Consider the following 20981-nt stretch of genomic DNA (forward strand, 5'->3'; position numbering starts at 1 on the left):
GTTCTAAATTTAAAAAAATATCGTTTTTCAAAATTTCTGAATTTTCAAGAAATGTTCTTCAAATTTGAATTATTATTTTTTTGCATCTAATACGAAAGGAAAGGAATAGAAAAAACGAACCAAAAAAGAAAAAAAAAGGAAATAAGAAGAAAAGAAAAAAAAGAAACAGAGAAAAAATTATTAGATGTTTTTGAGAAAAAAAACTGGACCGGCCCAGCTGGCGCGAGCACCCTATGCATGCTACCGCCTCCCTGCCGCAGAATGTGGCGGGTAGGATCTCCCGGTTTGAGGGGTCCGGATGTAGATGGTCTTACTGAATGCATCTTACGATCAGGGTACTGCGGGACACAACGAAGTGGTGATCAAATTAGGAAGGAAATTACTAAAAGATAAAAGGGCGGCGTAGATCTGGTGATTGCTACATGATGGAATTTGGAAGAATCTCTATGTTGTTTGCATCCACGTCCACTTACCTCCCAAAAGCTACGGCCCATGGATTAGCATTACTAGCCCATGAGCTACGTGGGAGGCCCCCCCTGAGTTTTGGGGGCCCCGGCCGGCCGCCCCCTGCCCCCCTCAGGGCCGGGCCTGCCTCGGTGAGGCGGTCGTCAATGACCACCGTGTCATCGAACCGGGCTCCGCCGTCGGAGCCCTTCACTGGATGGCCCGTCCCGTTCACGATTAGAACGACGGTGGGTTCGGGACCGATGTAGGCGTCGTGCATGTAGAAGTGGAGATGTTTGCGGGCCTCATGTGTGTCCATGCCGTCGACGGCGGTGGCAAACAGGACGGTGGCCATGCCGACCATGAGTAGCGCAGCTAGTAGAGATGCAGAGGTGAGGTGGGAAGAAGCCATGTTGAGTGTGAGAACTACTTCCCCCATTCCTAAATATAAGTCTTTTTAAAGACTTCACTAGGTGACTACATGCGAAGCAAAATGAACGGATCTATATTCAAAAATATGTCTATATACATCGTATGTAGTCTTGTAGTGAAATTTTTAAAAAGACTTATATTTAGAAACAAATGGGGTAGAAGAGGCATGTGCGTCGTCATTGTCCTTAAATAGAGCAAAGGCATCAAGGATCAAACATTAGCACCAGGGAAACAAACTTCCATAATGTTGGAGTACCACCACCCTCTCCTAACCAATCAAAGGTTGATTCTTGTGCTTGTTATTTACGCACATGAGATATTTTAGAGCAGTGACAAGTGAGTTTCTAATCACAAGCAATAATCTTGTGTTCAAACCCTTTCTACAATTTTTCACCAAGACGTAAAATATGTGTTTGGAGGGTGTGTACCCATAATTAATCTAACACCGTATCTTTCTCTCTTATCTTCTTAGAGCATCTTCAACAGACGCACAAAAGTTTCGCGCACTAAAATAGTTTTAGCGCGTTACTACAACACGTTCATGGCAATGAGCGACGCGGGGGCTTAACAAGCGATGTATGTGTGCCTCATACCTTCACATAAATCAAAATCCGTAAGTTATGGGTTTTCCAAGGCAATGCTAAATTTGCATTGCCTTCTCAAGTTCTCATCAATGAAAAGTACCTACAATAAAGCATTTCAGAAGTTTGTTTATAGATAATATCCATCGCTCTTCATATCTCTGCGGCGCAAATTCAACAAATGTATGCTAAGTATATTTACAGAATGTACATTCATAGATACCTGTGAACATATATTCTCAAAAGCTTTTGAAACTCGGTGTCAAGAACTAGATGTTTTAACACTAAACGGTGTACCCAGAATAAATTTATTTACATTCACATGCAGAATTATACATGGCCCAGTAGTATATGAACTACATACATGGTTATAATTCAGAGTTCCCAATTGGCACCCGTACTAATAATAGCAATAACACTTCACAATGTAAGTAAAATCATCTTGGGATTTCAGATGATTGGATGAACTCTTTTTCCAAGCTGTATACTCTGGTTACTTCGCTGCCTTTGCATCCCTTGTATGACCGATCATTTACAGCATTCCGGTTCACTCTTGTGATCTGAGAACTAAGATTGACTGTTGAGTTCTGAACATCCTCAAGTGTTGTCTCCACTTGTCTCATTGTGGGCCTTTCTTCACCTTTTAAACTTAAGCATGCTTTTGCGAGTCTTGCGACCACCTCAGCACCTTCAGCCCCTCCCTCCTCAACAATTTGTGTATCCAGAATATCTAATAATCGATTGTCCCTTATAAGAGACACGAAATGTGATGCTAGGCTTGTGACTTCTGACGAATGGGAAGCAAAAACTGGTGTCACCCTTGTCAGTAACTCTGCTAGGATGACACCAAAGCTGTAAACATCGCTTTTCTCCGTTAGTCGACTAGTGTAGTAGTATTCAGGATCAAGGTAACCATGGGTTCCTTGGACAGCTGTAACTATTCCTGTCTCATCTATTGCAATAGACCTTGAAGCTCCAAAATCTGATACTTTTGATGTTAAAGTATCAGTAAGGAGTATATTTGCACATTTGATATCTCTGTGGTATACTGATATTGAAGCAGCAGAGTGTAGATATGCAATGGCTCTTGCAGTTTCCAGTGCAATCCTCAACCTATCTTTCCATGATAACGGGTTCTCACTTTGGCCATGGAGATGAAATGAGAGAGTTCCATTCGATATGAACTCATAAACAAGTAGAGGAACCTCTGTCTCTAGGCAGCAGCCAAAGAGCTTCACCACATTCCTATGGTTTGTCTGTGAAAGTATGACAACCTCATTGATAAAATGGTCGATTTCCCTTTGAACGACAATTTTGGCCTTCTTAATGGCAACAATACGCTGATCAGATAAGATGCCTTTATACACTGTGCCATGGCCACCACCACCAAGGATGCGAGTATGGTCAAATTTGTTGGTTGCTTGGTCCAGCTCTTCCAAGCTGAAAATCCTCATTCTTTCTGCCATATCTTGATTTGAAGAGATTAGTTGTTGTAGAAGTAATCCATGATTTTTCTTGAAGAAATTTCGTCTCAAATTCTTGGCTCTTCTTTGCTTAAATTTATTGGTGATTTTGGAAATACCCAGAAGAGAAAGCACTATGCCAGAACCAGCACTAATTGCAATTACAGCAATCAAACCTGCAGATAATGATAGTAAGGATTGATAGTAGTACGTGATGTCTGCATTTCACAAATTTGAACTTAAATATATTTATCAGAGCAATCATATTGGAAGTATATTTTCCATATCATTGATCACTTGGTTTACTAGTTTTGTGTTCTCTTTGTTTGTGAATGGTGATGCTTTCACAGCATTAAGAAAACTGATTTTAAACTGGAAAATGTATTAGTACTCCCTCCGATCGTAAATAAGCGTCGTGGTTTTAGTTCAAATTTGAACTAAAACCACTACCCTTATTTCTGATCGGAGGGAGTAGCATTTATGTAGCTGTTCTACTAATGTACTACATAACAGAAAATTTCGTAATTCTATGGTCCTTAATTATCATTAAGCAAGAACTTTTACCAAGTGAGTGAGTTATATTTATACCTGGAAGGCGGCTGGCACTTTTTTTTGGTGTACATCGGTGTGTCCCTGGCATATTGGTGCAGGTTCCGTCGCATGGATAAACATCAGGCTGTAGGCACTCGTCGATATCTGAAAAGAGGGAGGACAAGTTCAGTTAAAAGGCAGAGCATGTTCAAAGTGCAGTTCAAGCCTCAAAACATTGAACAAGTAATTTTCGGACAGGATTGCATATTCTACAAGAGCAAATTTCAAAGGGAAGTCTTGGCCCTGCTTTGAGCACCGGGATCTTTAAATATTTCAGGTGACCGAATTGCTTCATAAAAAAAAATTGTGTGCTCATTACGACAGTAGGGAACCGCTGTCAGAAACAAATATTTCTGATGGTGCAACGAAAAAGGTGCCTATTTAGCAGACATAACTCTTTTCTGAAAACTCTATGGCATAGTGGACAACTGGGCCCGGTGCATAGCTCTCGCCTAGTGATGAAAATTATCTCAATGCTGTTCAGCTCCCGCCTGGGCGCCTAGCTGACGCCTGCCTGCCATCTCTCTAGCCCCCAGATTTTAGGGACTGATCCACCCGGCTTACCCTTCGACTCGATTAAAAGCCCGCGGCCCGTTTTTAGAGCATGTAATTTTTCAGGTTTCAGATTGCTAAGGCTGCTGAGCTGCTAAAAGTGAAAATTCTTGTCGTATTCAATTTCATTTCTACGAGATTTTGAGATCTGTTCATCATGCATTCACCGCCTTTCTGAACTTCTTGCCAATCTCGCTTTTGGATCAATGCCCAACATCATAGTTTATAGGTTTACTTAACATATGAACCAAAAGGCGCATTACAAATTTAATGAAGCATTAGAAATTTAACATCATGGCCTGAGAACTAGCAAAGTTTATTCTTATGAAGTTTCTATGATTAATGTTTCTTTTGCATGATTCTTTTTTAAGCACTGACCATAGAGCAATCGTTCTACGGTACTTCCATCCAATAAAAAACAAGTAAATACAAAGAAAATAAAACAACAATACAGTCAACCAATTCCTTAGAAGACTTTTGCAAGATCGTTGTTATTAATTTGTCTAGTTTGATAGTTCATGACTCCAATCTTCAACGGCGATGTGTAAACGCATGCATATAGTGGTGTGTGTATCTGTGTGCATCTGTGTTATACTCGGTAGTTTTAGAAAGTTGTGAGTCGCTATAAAAGCCTGATATCAGATATGCTACATTTTAAAATGTCAACTATACTGCTGCTAATAGATGAAGTTCTCGAAAAGAGAGGGGTGTCGGAAGTATAGTAGTTATAGTGGTAGGGGTGGTACCTTGGCATCCATTAACGATGTGAGGATTGCCTTCGTATCCATACGAGCAGTTGCAACTTACTGCACCGTAGTGATCGCTAACATTGAGAGCGAGGCTGTTCAAGCTTATGCATCTCCAACCAGACCCAGAACGGAGATCCCTCACGAGCAAGTCACGATCGCCTTCCACATCCAGCCACCATTCCAGCACCGTGGGCACGCTAAAATCATGAAATGTGGTACTATTTTGTATGGCTCTGACGTTGATCCTGTTGAACCAATCGCGATCGACTATGAACGCAACCCCGGACGGACTGTTGTCCAACTGCTTGAACTGCACACCGTACGCAGCAAAACTCTGCGAGATGGTCGTCTGGCAGCAGCCGAAGCCTGAGCAGGTCTCACTTGAATCCGTCCCATCATAGTTACACAGCGCAGCGCATGCGCTTACATACTGATTATAGATATCCCCGTTTGCATTGCCATTAAAAACTGTTTCTTGGCCGACGAGGTTGACGACGAGGTTGCACCCGATGGCCACTAAGACGTTGTGCTTGATTGACACCGCCAGTCGCACTCCAGTATTCAAATCGGGCCAGGCGGCGTCGGGCCAGGCGACGCCAAAGCCGAGAGATTGCGGCCGCGTCATGTTTCTGTAAGGCCTCACAATCATGCTCTGGACACGCACCTTGCCGCCCGAGAGGGATATGGCATCCACTTCCACGCCGTCGCTCAGGAGCAGCTTCGGAGGGTGGCGTGTCTCATCACAGGTGAGTTTGAAGCCCTTGTGAAAGCAGCCTTGCCGGAAGCCAAAAGGGTAGGGGACGGTGACGTTGCCGCAGGCCTCCAGGCAGCCGGGCAAGGCTACTGGACCAGCGGTGGCAACCTTTGCCACGAGGAGCTGAAGTGCCATCTGTACAAGTAGTATTGGCAGGAGGAGCTTTGCTTGTGGGGAAGGAATGGAGGGAAGGAGAAGGATCATCTTCTCCTGCAACTTAAGCATGAGCTGTTATGAATTAGCTAGACGTATGCTTGGTTATGAATCGAACTCTTCTTATGTAGAAGAAATAAATGCTGGGTCTTGTTACTTGACTTCAAGTTCAACGTCCATTCTGAGCTAGTAGGGCACCAGCTAGACGAGTCACTCTGACTACAGTAGTTGCCTTTGGTCATATCTTAATAAGCAGAAAAACTTTGATCTTGTCAGTTGACTTCAACGTCGACCAGGTCAGGTACAGTATTGCACGGATATAGTCATATAGACCAGTACTAATCAATATTTATGAGCATGTTTTGCCCGTCTAGTGCTAGCTGATTTAGTACCGTCCTCATTCTACAGTAATGTTTTGTTAAACTTGAGCTCAAACGTGTCTCTTGGGCAAGGAAAAGTCTATGACTTGGAAAGGAAGGGGAAACGAGTGTGGCACACAATCAGTGATGCGACAACCTTGTGTTTTATGTGGAAACTCAAACTCGCGCCCAACTTTGGCCACTGTTGGTCAGGTCAGTGGTCACACCGTGCCATCCGGGTTCGGTGGAAGGCCTCGCTGAAGGTTCCCAGTGTACAGGCAATGGTAATTTTGATGACCGGCCCTGGCCGGCCTAGAGCAATGTACCTCGATGCAGGATGCAGCTTGACCCCGCCTAAGGCGCCATCGACCCCTCCGCTCGGCCGGAAGAGCATTTTATCGAACACCTCACCTGCACCGTCGGCAACTGAAAATGAAACCACGGAACTACTGACTTCAATCTTCAATTCACGGGAAATATCCAGTTTGTAACGATTTGCTTACCATCGATTCTGATCCCCGCCGACTCCATGAGCACCGCCAACCACCTCGGGGAGGAAGAGGTCCACCGACCTCCACGAACACCACCAACCACCTCGATCAGGGAGGAAGAGGTGCACTGACCTGCGACTACCGGTCTCCTGCGTACCCACAGCCCTCGCCGCGCCGGCCGCCAGGCGCCGTGCTGCCGAACATGCCAGCACGGCATGGCCGCCGTGTGTGGCGCCCCTATGCCTCGCCCTGTGTTTTTTTTTAAACTTTTGTTTAAACTTCCTCCGTTTCTAAATATAAGTCTTTAAAGAGATTTCACTAAGGATTACATATGAATGTATATAGACATACTTTAGAATATAGATTCATTTATTTTGCTTTGTATATAGCCCCGTAGTGAAATTTCTAAAAAACCTTATATTTAGAAATGGAGGGAGTACTTGCAAATGTTCTAAATATATCTATATATATTAAAAAAACACTTTACATAAAATACTAGCAAAAGGGCACGTGCGTTGCAACGGGAGGAAAACCCACCATCTTCAATGGTGATGACCACATTATGTTCATATCTCATCGCATGATTTCGAAAATTTGTCCACAAATGCAAGAAAATATTTCTTCTTTTAGTTTTATTCACAATTCACAAGTTGAAACAATGTTCATATTTTTTAAAAAATATCATGGTTCTCAAAAAACTTGGTAACTCAAAGAATTATTCTGAATTTCAAGAAACATTTTTTAAAATATACTATAATATTCCGATCCACCCTGACAATTAATTCTTCAAAATTCACTCAGGTATATAATCTGAAAGACTCAGAAGCATTACTGTTGAACTGCATACATTCGATCATTCGTGAAATTTTTTATAAATTTGGGACCATTTTTAAAATCGAAAACATTTTTTATTATTTATAAACATTTTTTTACAGTGCAAACAATATTTTATATTACAAACTATTTTCAAGTATTTTCTTGTGAATTGGCGCATAATTCATTTTTTTAATTATCAAACATTTTTTGAATTGCATTAAAGAAATTGCTCAAAATGATAGACTTTTTTTGATTCACGAATGTTTTCTCCAAAATTACGATTTTTTTAATATGCAAACATTGTTACAAAAATCCCGAACAATTTTTGAATTCGCAAACATTTTATGTTTTATCAAATATTTATGTAAATATAATTTTTTGAATTTCTAAAGTTTTTATTGATTTATTTGAAATGGAAAAAATAAAAAGAAACAGATAAATAATAATCAAAAAACTAAAAAAACAGGCCCCCGCCATGGGCTGGCCCAAATAGGCGTACTGTTTAATTTCCACCGAGCAGAGCATAGTATAGTTGGTTCCTATGCTTGGGCCGGCCATGCGAGGATTCCCTGCAAAACCTTTTTTATATGTTTTTTTTACTGGCTACCTTGATTAGAATTTGATTGTACAAAAGGGGTTTTATGTAAAACTAGAAAAAACGGTTCATAGTCACTTAAAAGAGGGACAGCGGGTTAGTTCGGATAAAATATAGGGGTTTTTGTGCAAAACGAAAATAACGGTTCGACTTTACTTACAAAAGGATTGTGGGTTGAATCCTTGAAAATGGAGGGGCTTTTTCACAAAATTATCACGACGGACGACATAAGCAATACGTGCTTTATTATTAGAGAAAGATTAGAAAATATTAGTATGTATAGAAAAAATGTACTTCGTGTGTTGGAAAATATTGAATGTGTATCCATAAATAATTTTGTGTGCACAAATTTTTGTTTACATCGTGCACTAAAAATGTAGACATGTGTTGAACAAAGAAATAACCAATGAAAAACCAACAAAGAAACAAAGATAAACAAAGGAAACTTATAAAATAAAAAACCAAAGAAAAAAGAATGAAAAATGGAGAAACAAAAAATTGAAGAAAACAAAAAGTAAATAAAAATAATGAAAACGGAGAATATAATAAATAAAAAACAAGAAAAGGAAAAATAAAACCAAAATAAATTGTAGAAAATTAGAAAGAAAGAAAACCCACAAAAACCAAGAAAAGAAACAAAGAAAACAATGTAAAAGAACTAAAGAAAAACAGAGAAGAAACACAAAGAAAACCATGAAGAAGCAAAGAAAACTAAAAGAAAAAAGAAAACAACAGAAAACTAGACCAAACACCAGTACAACGATCATCTCAAGCGAGTGAGGAGAAGAAGAAACGAGCGGGCCGCTAAACGGGTCAACCCAAAAACCAAGCACGCGGAAGTTTCTTCACGTGAGCGGGGCATATATATCATTATAAGGGGGCGTCGGGCACGGCGTGAGGCACGATATTATGAGTGCCGTGGCGACATGTGTGTTGTGCACTCAGGCCTAGGGACGACCCCTTTGCTAATCGGGGCGATGCGTTAGTGATTATTGGGCAAAAACATCTTGAAAAAATTGACTAACAAAATACATAAAAATTTAAAAAAGAGGCAAAGTGTCATATGCGATATCTTGAGCTTTATTAGTGGTTGCCTCACTCAAACAAAGTACACTCTCTGCATTGGCAAAGTGTGCATTCATGCCTCTACGCATATAGCGAACCACACCACCACATCGTCATCCAAGTCATCGACCTTGAAGAACATGGCCTTGGACTCCTCACACATCATCCCAAGTGCAAGACCCCTCTTCTAAATTTCAACCTTCTTTGATTGCATCTTCATTACTTCTTTGAACCACTCATTTTCTTTTTCTTCCTTTATTTCATTTGTTTGGCATTTGCCACCTATTTTTTATTTGCTCATTCAAAATTAGCCAATTCACCCGTGACCTTAGCAAACGGGTGGGAGCATGAGCCACTTTTGCGTTGGTGGTCATGGGTGAATTGGCCAATTTGTTCCATTTTCTTTGTTCATTCAACTTGAGCTAACAATGATGCATGGTAAATGCCTTACTCTTGGTTTGATTGTACAATGTTGTTGCCAAGTTGAGCTAGTAAAAGAATTGCATGACGAACACATTGCAACATAGAGCAAATTAATTATATGATGAACTTTGTAGGCAGCAAAACTTACATAATCGATTACATTGACATCACTTGGTGCTGGTGCATGGTTCTTTATTTGGACATACGCACCACAATATTTGTCCACTAATTCTAGGATGACATACCATCGATGATTGAGGGATCTCTCATTCCAATACTAATGATTTTGAATGGTGTGTATTTCTTCATATCATTAAAGAACACATGCACTTTCATCCAAATGGCTGCCCCTTCGCTCAACACCTTCACTGGGATCAAGGCTTGTATTCAACCATGCTAGGCGCACCAACCTGTCCTCCTTACTGTATGCGGCTCCTCTGTCCGCCTTACTTGTTTACGCGTCGGACGCCGCTCGATATTGATCTTTCCCGTAAGTAAGATTGACATTCATTGATTATCTCCCTCAACACATGTTACCCTGTAGAACTCCCGAGGAGCAGGCATCCACGAAGATGAGGACTTCAGAACTACTCCCTCCGTTTTTAAATATAAAATATTTTATTATGGATTACATACAAAGCAAAATGAGTGAATCTACACTCTATAATATGTCTATATGCATCAGTACGTAGTTTATAGTGAAATATTTAAAAAGTATTATATTTAGAGACGGAGGGAGTAGTTCAAGAGTTGACGTCAACGGTGCACAAAGGAGGCCTAGAATGGGAGACCGTGTGTTCGAGCACAACCTACATGTCGATAGTGTAGTGTAGGCATGAGGATCTTTCGCTTGCGCCACCACACCACATCGTAAGACTTTTTACTGGTGTGATGCCTTTGGCATTTGATGCTTTCTGGATTTCACCCGGTGGCACCTTGAAGCTGATGGACAAGGATTGGTCTGTGGGGCTGGAGAGATTCATTGTAGCGGTGGTTTCCAGTCGACGTGGTGTTACAACGGTGGGACGCGGGTGTGGTGACGGTGCTGGGTCCAGGAGTAGGAAGAGAGAATGGATGGTGAGAAGGTGGCACTAGTAAAAAAAGGACCTATTGTGCCGATTCGTGAGGGTCATTTGTCCCGGTTTTTGAACCGGGACTAAAGTGTCGGTACTAATGCCTTAAACCTTTAGTCACGGTTCTTGCATAAACCGGGATAGATGGGCCTCCACGTGGCCGGTGCGGCGAGCCCAGACAAAAGGCCCTTTGGTCCCGGTTGGTGTCATCCACGCGTCAGCATCTCAGGTGCTGGGGTTTTTGTTTTTTTTAAAGGGGGGGAAAGGTTTGGGGGTTTTGGGGGGTTAATTTAGGTGTTTCATATATTGTGTTAGCATGCTAATTAATAGAGAGAAGTGTCCTTTCTTATCTCCGTGCTTGGTCGACGCTACGTACTATACATATAGAGAGGACTAGACACGCTAGCTAGTTAAGCAAATGAAGGAAACAGAAGATCGTCATGAACAGATGCATACAAAGAGAAGTGATATCGACCACCTCTCCTTCCCTGAGAGAGTGGTCGAACAACAAGTTCTCGTATATCTATCCGACGCTACTGCCTACATATATACAATATAAGTATCTTTTACAATATAATCTCCTAATTAAAATTGAACCCTGCAGGGTCCACATAGTATTCTCCGTCTTTAGCGATCACGTGGTCAAGAAAGAATGCCGTCAATTCCTCTTGAATTCCTCGCATACGATCTGGTGCTAGGAGTTCATCTCGCATCCGAAATATCTAATTTGAAGAAGGAGGTCAATACATATATATTAATAAATGAAAATGAACACAAATGATGACAATAAAATAAAATTGTGAATATAATTATTTACACACTTCATATTGTTTCTCGGAGTAGCCCCGCTCACAGGTCGTGTGGCGGATGGACTCGCAAATGTAGTATCCACAGTAATTAGTCCCTTCTTCCTGCCACAACCACTTTACAAGAAATAGAGGTCAATCAAACTGATAATTAGCAAGCATGCTAAATGGTATTGATGAAACTAGCGCTTGAATCACTAGGAGATGCGTGGAACATATATGCTACTATAGTACTTACTTTCGGGTGTCTAAACTGCAGCTTCTTTGGCAGTCCCGGAGTTTTTGAGGTGAATTTACTCCAACCCTGCCAGACAAAGAAAACAATTACTTGATATCAGGAAATGAACAAATTGAAGTTGTCAATATGGTGCGATAATGATAGATTTAACTTACTTCTCTAGAATTTCAGTCATGTTCGCGTACTTCTTGGGATCTTTTCGTCTCGAGTCTAAGACGGTTACTAGTTCCTGCTCAAGCGTAATCTCTAGGAGAATATAGTGAAACATGCGCACGCATGCATAACTCATCAATTACATTACTATAACCTCGACTAATAAGGGAAACCGAATATGCACAAGACAGTAACACTCACTCGAAGTTGTAAGGGAAGAGTATTATAGCTTTGTTTTGATTTAATATAAACGATTGTAGCAGCTTGGCCTTGATATCTTTGGCCTGAAATTTAACCATATATGCATCTATGAGATTTGTGTTAATGAACCCAATATCACCGATTTGTCTTTTCTTCAATTAGCGGTCTTCAATCTGCATAATATAGTGAGAATAATTAAAGATAGATGCAATGAAAGAGCTGACCTATATATAGAGACTTAATGACAGAAGTAGTACTACTTACAGGCAGTAGCAAGTGATCATTAACTTAATCGAGGGCCTTTAGATTGAAAAACTCCAAGAACTCCTCAAATGGAACATTCAACAGATCAATTCCAACGAGGTCATGCTCCTCTTTAACTCTGAGCGTCAAAATATTCCTCCCCTCAGACTCTCTGCAGGTTTTCATATACCAATCATGGAATCTTCGCATCATCGTTGTTAGAGTTTTTTCATCTTTGACGAGAGTCTTCCCGTACACGTATTTGTGTTCGTCCACCTCCAAGAAATCAAAATGTGCATCGTCGGGCAGGTAATCTCCAAGATCGTTATAACCGGGCACCATCCCGCCCGGATGATTCGCGACGACGCTAGACAGCTGGAGCGGGGGCAACGATTGGTTCGCTTGTTCGCCGAGCTGGGCAACTTTTTTCCCAGCTCGTCGTTCTGCTAACCTTTGAGCACTAACGGTACTTCCCGACCGCTCCGCTTCGATAAATGACTTTGTAAGAATGCGCTCATAGTTGTCTTTCACCGGAGACTTTGGTGGTTTTGTCAGGGCAGCCAGAGTACGCTTCACTTTTACCGGATCTATCTTCTCCTCCGGAGGTGGATTTTTCTTTGCTTTGACCCCTTTAAAGAAGTTGGTCACTTCGGCTTGCACGACCTTCACGTTTTCCTCCTGGCTCCTCTCGTATGGTAACTTCTCTGGAGTCTTCAGAGAAGGACCGTATCTGTATTGCCTGCCTCTGGCTATACTGCTAGACGCCGGAGCATAAGGAGCGGCTGCGGCTGTCTTTCCTTTCTTACGAGGCGGAGGAGAAGGACGACGCGCCGGAGCGGCGGCGGGTCTCTTCCGCCTTTGTTGACGAGGCAGAGAAGGAGGAGACAGCTGGCTGCTCGGGCACGCCGGTGCAGGCGGAGTGCCGCCACGCGCCGGAGAAGGAGGTTGAGTGCCCTGATCACTTGCCGGAGGAGGCGGAGTGCCCTGACTCGCCGGAGGAGGAGGAGGAGGCGGAGGCGTCCAGTTCGGAAGGTTGATGAGCTCCTTCCGCCATAGGCATGGAGTCTTCAGAGAAGAACCCAGCCGAATCTCCCCTTCACCCGTAGGGTGGTCAAGCTCGAGGTCCTCAAATCCGTCCGTTATTTGATCCACCATCACCCTAGCATATCCTTCTGGAATCGGCTGGCCATGGTAGGTTGAGCCAGGTTCATTTGGTATAACAGAGCCAACAGCCGCCTTGAATTTCAATGTCATCCATCGCGTCATAAGGTGACAATGTTGAGACTCTGTGATAGCATCCACGGGGTAGCCCGTGAAGACAGGCTCCAGCTGCTGAGTCTGCTCGGTGGAAGCCACGCTGCTTCTCCACTGAGATGGCGAGGTAGCTTCAGGGGAAGCTTCGGCAGGTCGTTTGCTGCGATCTGCTTCTCATTCCTTTAGCCCTTGTACCCTTTCGTGCAGCGCCTGCAGTTGGCTATGCTCCACTTTCTTCCTCCTCTCCTGGGTTTTGTAACCCCCTGCGTCCGGAAACCCAGCTTTCCACGAAAGGGAGCCTGGCGTGCCTCGTGTCCGTCCAGGGTGCTCAGGATTCCCGAGGGCCATTGTGAGCTCGTCCTTCTCTCTGTCTGGAACGAACGTCCCTTCCTGTGCTGCGGCGATATAGTGTCGAAGCTTCCTGACGGGTATTCGCAGTTGCTCTTCCGTCCAAACGCACTTCCCTGATACAGGGTCCAAGGTTCCGCCAACCCCGAAGAACCAAGTCCGGCAACGGTCTGGCCATCTCAATGTCTCTGGTTCGACCCCTTTAGCAATCAGGTGATTCTCAGCCTTGTCCCACAAAGGTCGGGCTTTGAGGTAACCACGTGACCCCGTGCGATGGTGATGCTTCTTCTTTGCAGCATTTTTCTTGTTTGTCGCTGACATCTTCTTACTCTTTTTCGATGTCTTGTGGGCCACAAATGCGGGCCATTGATCTCTGATCTTCTCAAACCGACCGGTGAATTCTGGTGTCTCTTCTTTGTCGACAAACGTTTTCAGCTCATTCTTCCACCTCCTGAATAGTTCTGCCATCTTCTTAAGAGCATGAGACTTGATCAATTCCTCTTTAACTAGCTTCTCTCGATCCTCCTCTGGCGGTAGGGTGAAATTTCCCTTAAGCGTTGTCCAAAGATCTTCTTTCTGCATATCGGAGACATAAGACGTCGGCACCTCAGGGTCTTCCTTCTTTGGCTTTAACCATTGCTGGATACTGATCGGGATCTTGTCCCTAACAAGAACCCCGCACTGAGCACGAAATGCATCCCTTGTCCGAATGGGTTCAATCGGCTTGCCATCGCGCGCGATTGCTGTGATCTCAAACCTTTCATCCGAGCGCAACTTTTTCTTCAGGCCTCGTTTCTTTACCGAAGTTGAGCTCGATCCAGAGGGCTAGAGAAAAAAGAAGAAAGACGAGAGTTAATTAATATGTGTACATATGAAAACAATGAATGCATCAATTAACTAGTCAGCACGGGTTTAACTAATATATATATACCTGGCCGGACTCGGTTCGGTCATCGGAGCCGTCATCACGGTCTCCTTCTTGTAGCTCCATTGGGTCACCGGAGCCATCATGAACATAGCCCTCTTCTTGTACCAGCATTAATGGGTCACCGGAGCCATCATGAACATAGCCCTCTTCTTCACCCGGTCCTTCTTGACCATCGGTGTCGTAGAGAAACGACGCAACGACATCACTTCCTTCTGCGATTATCTCCCCCAACATCGCTTTTGTTGCTTCGTCTCGGGAGTGATCCATAGTTTCTGCAAATATTTACAACATGTCAATTATTATTCAAACATGGTACAAATGGATATATATTAGTGGCAAACGTAGAACTAGCTAGCTAATCACAATAAGGAATCATGTTAGTGGCCTCGACGCTGCTTCTCTAGGGTTTGGGGTGGCCTAGACAACGCTTCAAGGGTTTGGGGTGGCCTCGACACAACGCTTCAAGGGTTTGGGGTGGCCTCGACGACAACGCTCTTTTAACTTGGTAAATTTGGGTGGCCTCGAGAGAGTTTGTCGGGTAGGGGCGCGGCGGGAGGGGGTAGGAGACCAACATCGTTTTTTCTCTAGGGTTTGGGTGTCCTCGAGAGTTTTGGTCGAGCGAGAGGGCCGAGGGGGGGTGCTCCCGTGGTATAAGTTATCACGGTCGAGAGTGGGTATATATATCGACCGCCCCTCATGTCGAAGTTATCTGGGAGGGGGTTATATCGATAACGACGCGACATACATATACATGGGAAAATAATGTTCTCGGGGAGGGGGTATATCGGTACCCCCCTCGTGTTGAAGTTCGATCGGGAGGGTATATCAACAACGACATACCCGATAAAAAATAAGAAGACAAAAGAAGAAATAAAAAGAGGAGAAGAAGAAAGGAATAGAAGAGAAGCAATCGAAGAAAAAAAAAGAAGAAAAATTTCTATTTTTTTCTTCTTTCTCCTCTATTCCTTTCTTCTTCTCCTCTTCTTTTTCTTCTTTTTCCTCTTCTTATTTATTTCTCCTCTTCTTCCTCTCCTCTTCTTCTCCTTTCTTCCTCTTCTTATTTTCCTTTTTCTCCTCTCATTCTTTTTCTTCTTCTTACTTTCCTAGCTAGATATTTAAATTTTTTCTAAAAATTAAACTAACCTAAAATGTACTAAATCTAACTTTTGCATATATGAACATATATACACAAAGAACATACAAACATATATACATTTTTATAAAAAAAGCAAAAACATCATATTCTATAAAAAAAATCATATACATATAATCTTGAAAAAAACATCATATTCTATAAAAAAATCATCATATATATGAACAAAAACAATTATCACATATATTTAAAAAAACAGGGGAGGGCGCCGCCGGACCAAGCTGAGGAGGGGCAGGGGCGCGGGGTCGGGGCAGGGCGGCGAGCGGCGACGGCGACGGCGTCGGGGCAGGGCCGGGGCGGCGCGCGTTGGGGCAGGGCGGCGAGCGGCGCGACGGCGATGACGTCGGGGCAGGGCGGCGAGCGGCGAGGGCGTCGGGTGAGGGCGCGGGCGACGGCGTCGCGGCAGGGCGGTGAGCGGCGACGGCGTCGGGCGAGGGCGCGGGCGACGGCGTCGGGGCAGGGCTCGGCCACGACGGCGACGAGGAGCAGTGTGGGGACGTCGGGGCGGAGAAGAAGTGATTTTTGCAGAAACTGCTAAGTGTTTCTTATATACCCAAGGCATTGGTACCGGTTCGTGGCACCAACCGGTACCAATGCCCCCCTTTAGTCCCGGTTGGTGGCACCAACCGGGACTAAAGGTCACTTTTCAGCAGCCCAAAGGGCAGTAAGCGGCGGCCTTTGGTCCCGGTTGGTGCCATGTACCGGTACCAATGCACCCCCTTTAGTCCCGGTTGGTGCCACCAACCGGGACCAAAGGCCCCTGTGCTGCCCGCGTCGCGGCCAAAGTTTAGTCCCACCTCGCTAGTTGAAAGGGGCGCGCAGTGGTTTATAAGCCCCACCGCCGCATCCCTCTCGAGCTCCTCTCCACTGCGCTTACAAGCCTACTTGCTACTGCTTTGCCTGATGGGCCTTCTGGGCCTACTGCGGGCCTGAATCCTCGCCCATGGATGAGTTTCTAGTTGTATTCACGTCATGGTGGCCTTGTTGGTGGCATTTTTTTTATTTTTCCCAGTTTTTTTTATTTTTTGCTTTATTTATTTTGTTTTGTTTCTACTTACAACAAAATACTTATTTATTTTATTTTATTTTGTTTACAATTACTTATTAATTTTATTTTATGATAATTCTTTTTGCTATTAAAGTTTCTAACAAAAGAAGTTCTTTATGAAAATTATTTTTGCTTTTAATGATTTTGAAGAGAAAATACTTTGATAATTTTAGTTGCATGAATTTTATATAATTTTAGTTTCAATAATACTAGAAGTTGCTTATAATGTTTTGAACAGAAAATACTTTGATAATTTTAGTTTCAAAATTTTTATTTATGTTATTAAAGTTTTTTTTGTTTCAACTTATCTATTTTATTAAAATTTATATTATTTTGTTTCAAATTACTTATTTATTTTATTTATTTTGTTTCTCACTTCATTTGTTATTTTTGATGCATTTACTGGTTATTTTGAGCTATAAGACCATGAAATTGAAAAGCATTTGAAATGAACTCTGAAAAGGTTCCAAGTTGGCATGGTATCATCATTTCACCCACATAGCATGTGCAAGAAAGTAGAGAGGCTTACGGCAAAAACTGGATGTACTTCGTGTACAAAACAGACAATCTCCTTCGAAGTATGAGGGTTTCATACGGAAACTCGTCTGTTACAAAGGGATTTCATTTTTGTTGAACTTATTTGAACCCCCTTGTTTTTGTGTGTTCAAAATGCACCATTCAAAGCCACATCATCAATTTACAACCCTTTCCGACTTCATTTGTTATTTTTCATGCATTTACTGATTATTTTGAGCTATAAGACCATGAAATTGAAAAACATTTGAAATGAACTCTGAAAAGGTTCCAAGTTGGCATGGTATCATCATTTCACCCACATAGCATGTGCAAGAAAGTAGAGAGGCTTACGTCAAAAACTGGATGCACTTTGTGTACAAAACAAACAATCTCCTTCGAAGTATCACGGTTTCATACGGAAAATCGTCTCTTACAAAGCGATTTCGATTTTTTGAACTTATTTGAACCCCCTTGTTTTTCTGTGTTCAAAATGCACCATTCAAAGCCACATCATCAATTTACAACCCTTTCTGACTTCATTTGTTATTTTTCATGGACTTATTGATTATTTTGAGCTATAAGACCATGAAATTGAAAAGCATTTGAAATGAACTCTCAAAAGGTTCCAAGTTGGCATGGGATCATCATTTCACCCACATAGCATGTGCAAGAAAGTAGAGAGGGTTACGGCAAAAACTGGATGCACTTCGTGTACAAAACAGACAATCTCCTTCGAAGTATGATGGTTTCATACGGAAACTCGTGTGTTTCAAAGGGATTTCAATTTTTTTGAACTTGTTTGAACCCCCTTGTTTTTCTGTGTTCAAAATGCACTATTCAAAGCCACATCATCAATTTACAACCCTTTCTGACTTCATTTGTAATTTTTCATGCATTTACTGATTATTTTGAGCTATAAGACCATGAAATTGAAAAGCATTTGAAATGAAATCTCAAAAGGTTCCAAGTTGGCATGGTATCATCATTTCACCCACATAGCATGTGCAAGAAATTAGAGATGCCTACGGCAAAAACTACATGCACTTCGTGTACAAAACACACAATCTCCTTCGAAGTATCACGGTTTCATACGGAAAACTCGTCTCTTACAAAGAGATTTCAATTTTTTTTAAACTTATTTGAACCCCCTTGTTTTTCTGTGTTCACAATGCACCATTCAAAGCCACATCATCAATTTACAACCCTTTCTGACTTTATTTGTTATTTTTCATGCACTTACTTATTATTTTGAGCTATAAGACCATGAAATTGAAAAGCATTTGAAATGAACTATGAAAAGGTTCCAAGTTGGCATGATATCATCATTTCACCCACATAGCATGTGCAAGAAAGTAGAGAGGCTTACGGCAAAAACTGGATGCACTTCGTGTACAAAACACACAATCTCCGTGAAAGTATCAGAGTTTCATACAAAAACTCGTCTGTTAGAAAGGGATTTCAATTTTGTTGAACTTATTTGAACTCCCTTGTTTTTGTGTGTTCAAAATGCACCATTCAAAGCCACATCATCAATTTACAACCCTTTCTGACCTCATTTGTTATTTTTCATGCATTTACTGATTATTTTGAGCTATAAGACCATGTAATTGAAAAGCATTTGAAATGAACTCTGAAAAGGTTCCAAGTTGGCATGGTATCATCATTTCACCCACATAGCATGTGCAAGAAGGTAGAGAGGCTTACGGCAAAAACTGGATGCACTTCGTGTACAAAACAGGCAATCTTGTTCGAAGTATCAGGGTTTCATACGGAAACTCGTCTGTTACAAAGGGATTTCAATTTTTTTAAACTTATTTGAACCCCCTTGTTTTAATGTGTTCAAAATGCACCATTCAAAGCCACATCATCAATTTACAACCCTTGTGACTTCATTTGTTATTTTTCATGCATTTACTGATTATTTTGAGCTATAAGACCATGAAATTGAAAAGCATTTGAAATGAACTCTCAAAAGGTTCCAAGTTGGCATGGTATCATCATTTCACCCACATAGCATGTGCAAGAAAGTAGAGAGGCTTACGGCAAAAACTGGATGCACTTCGTGTACAACACAGACAATCTCCTTCGAAGTATCATGGTTTCATACGGAAACTCATCTGTTACAAAGAGATTTCAATTTATTTGAACTTATTTGAACCCCCTTGTTTTTCTATGTTCAAAATGCACCATTCAAAGCCACATCATCAATTTACAACCCTTTCTAACTTCGTTTGTTATTTTTCATGCATTTACTGATTATTTTGAGCTATAAGACCATGAAATTGAAAAGCATTTGAAATGAACGTTGAATAGGTTCCAAGTTGGCATGGTATCATCATTTCACCCACATAGCATGTGCAAGAAAGTAGAGAGGGTTACGGCAAAAACTGGATGCACTTCGTGTACAAAACACACAATCTCCTTCGAAGTATCATGGTTTCATACGGAAAACTCGTGTGTTACAAAGGGATTTCAATTTTTTTTGAACTCATTTGAACCCCCTTGTTTTTATGTGTTCAAAATGAAACATTCAAAGCCACATCATCAATTTACAACCCTTTCTGACTTCATTTGTTATTTTTCATGCATTTACTGATTATTTTGAGCTATAAGACCATGAAATTGAAAAGCATTTGAAATGAACTCTGAAAAGGTTCCAAGTTGGCATGGTATCATCATTTCACCCACATAGCATGTGCAAAAAGTAGAGAGGCTTACGGCAAAAACTGGATGCACTTCGTGTACAAAACAGACAATCTCCTTTGAAGTATGAGGGTTTCATACGGAAACTCGTCTCTTACAAAGGGATGTCATTTTTGTTGAACTTATTTGAACCCCCTTGTTTTTCTTGTGTTCAAAATGCACCATTCAAAGCCACATCATCAATTTACAACCCTTTCTGACTTCGTTTGTTATTTTTCATGCATTTATTGATTATTTTGAGCTATAAGAGCATGAAATTGAAAAGCATTTGAAATGAACTCTGAAAAGGTTCCAAGTTGGCATGGTATCATCATTTCACCCACATAGCATGTGCAAGAAAGTAGAGAGGCTTAGGGCAAAAATTGGATGCACTTCGTGTACAAAACAGACAATGTCGTTCGAAGTATCAGGGTTTCATACGGAAACTCATCTGTTACAAAGGGATTTCAATTTTTTTGAACTTATTTGAACCCCCTTGTTTTTCTGTGTTCAAAATGCACCATTCAAAGACACATCATCAATTTACAACCCTTTCTGACTTCATTTGTTATTTTTCATGCATTTACTGATTATTTTGAGCTATAAGACCATGAAATTGAAAAGCATTTGAAATGAAATCTCAAAAGGTTCCAAGTTGGCATGGTATTATCATTTCACCCACATAGCATGTGCAAGAAAGTAGAGAGGCTTACGGCAAAAACTGGATGCACTTTGTGTACAAAACAGACAATCTCCTTCGAAGTATCACGGTTTCATACGGAAACTCGTGTATTACAAAGAGATTCATTTTTTTGAACTTATTTGAACCCCTTGTTTTTCTGTGTTCAAAATGCACCATTCAAAGCCACA

At 41.8% G+C, this 20981-nt stretch overlaps 1 protein-coding gene across 2 annotated transcripts; it reads right to left on the reverse strand.

Moving 5' to 3' along the window:
* Positions 1-1654: 1654 nt before the first annotated feature.
* On the reverse strand, positions 1655-6737 carry LOC123428112 (wall-associated receptor kinase-like 8). Of its 2 annotated transcripts, none has more exons than XM_045112280.1 (4): positions 6582-6737; positions 4810-6489; positions 3509-3616; positions 1655-3096 (listed from the first exon to the last, which is right to left on the reverse strand). In XM_045112280.1, exons 2-4 carry the CDS (start codon positions 5789-5791, stop codon positions 1895-1897), a joined length of 2292 nt encoding a protein of 763 aa, XP_044968215.1. In that variant the 5' UTR covers positions 5792-6489; positions 6582-6737; the 3' UTR covers positions 1655-1894. The 2 variants fall into 2 exon arrangements, with proteins under 2 accessions (XP_044968215.1, XP_044968214.1); XM_045112279.1 differs by having other exon boundaries at positions 4810-6504.
* Positions 6738-20981: the final 14244 nt, after the last annotated feature.

The sequence above is a fragment of the Hordeum vulgare genome, chromosome 2H, assembly GCF_904849725.1.
Source record: "Hordeum vulgare subsp. vulgare chromosome 2H, MorexV3_pseudomolecules_assembly, whole genome shotgun sequence".
Taxonomy (NCBI): Eukaryota; Viridiplantae; Streptophyta; class Magnoliopsida; order Poales; family Poaceae; genus Hordeum; species Hordeum vulgare.

Bases quoted from the DNA above. Each gene is read 5' to 3' on its own strand.
- LOC123428112 (XM_045112280.1), bottom strand. From the start codon at position 5,791: ATGCTTAAGTTGCAGGAGAAGATGATCCTTCTCCTTCCCTCCATTCCT. The intron at 3,617-4,809 runs GTACCACCCCTA...CCCTCTTTTCAG, and splicing joins CATCGTTAATGGATGCCAAG to ATATCGACGAGTGCCTACAG. The intron at 3,097-3,508 runs GTATAAATATAA...CATTATCTGCAG, and splicing joins AAGTGCCAGCCGCCTTCCAG to GTTTGATTGCTGTAATTGCA.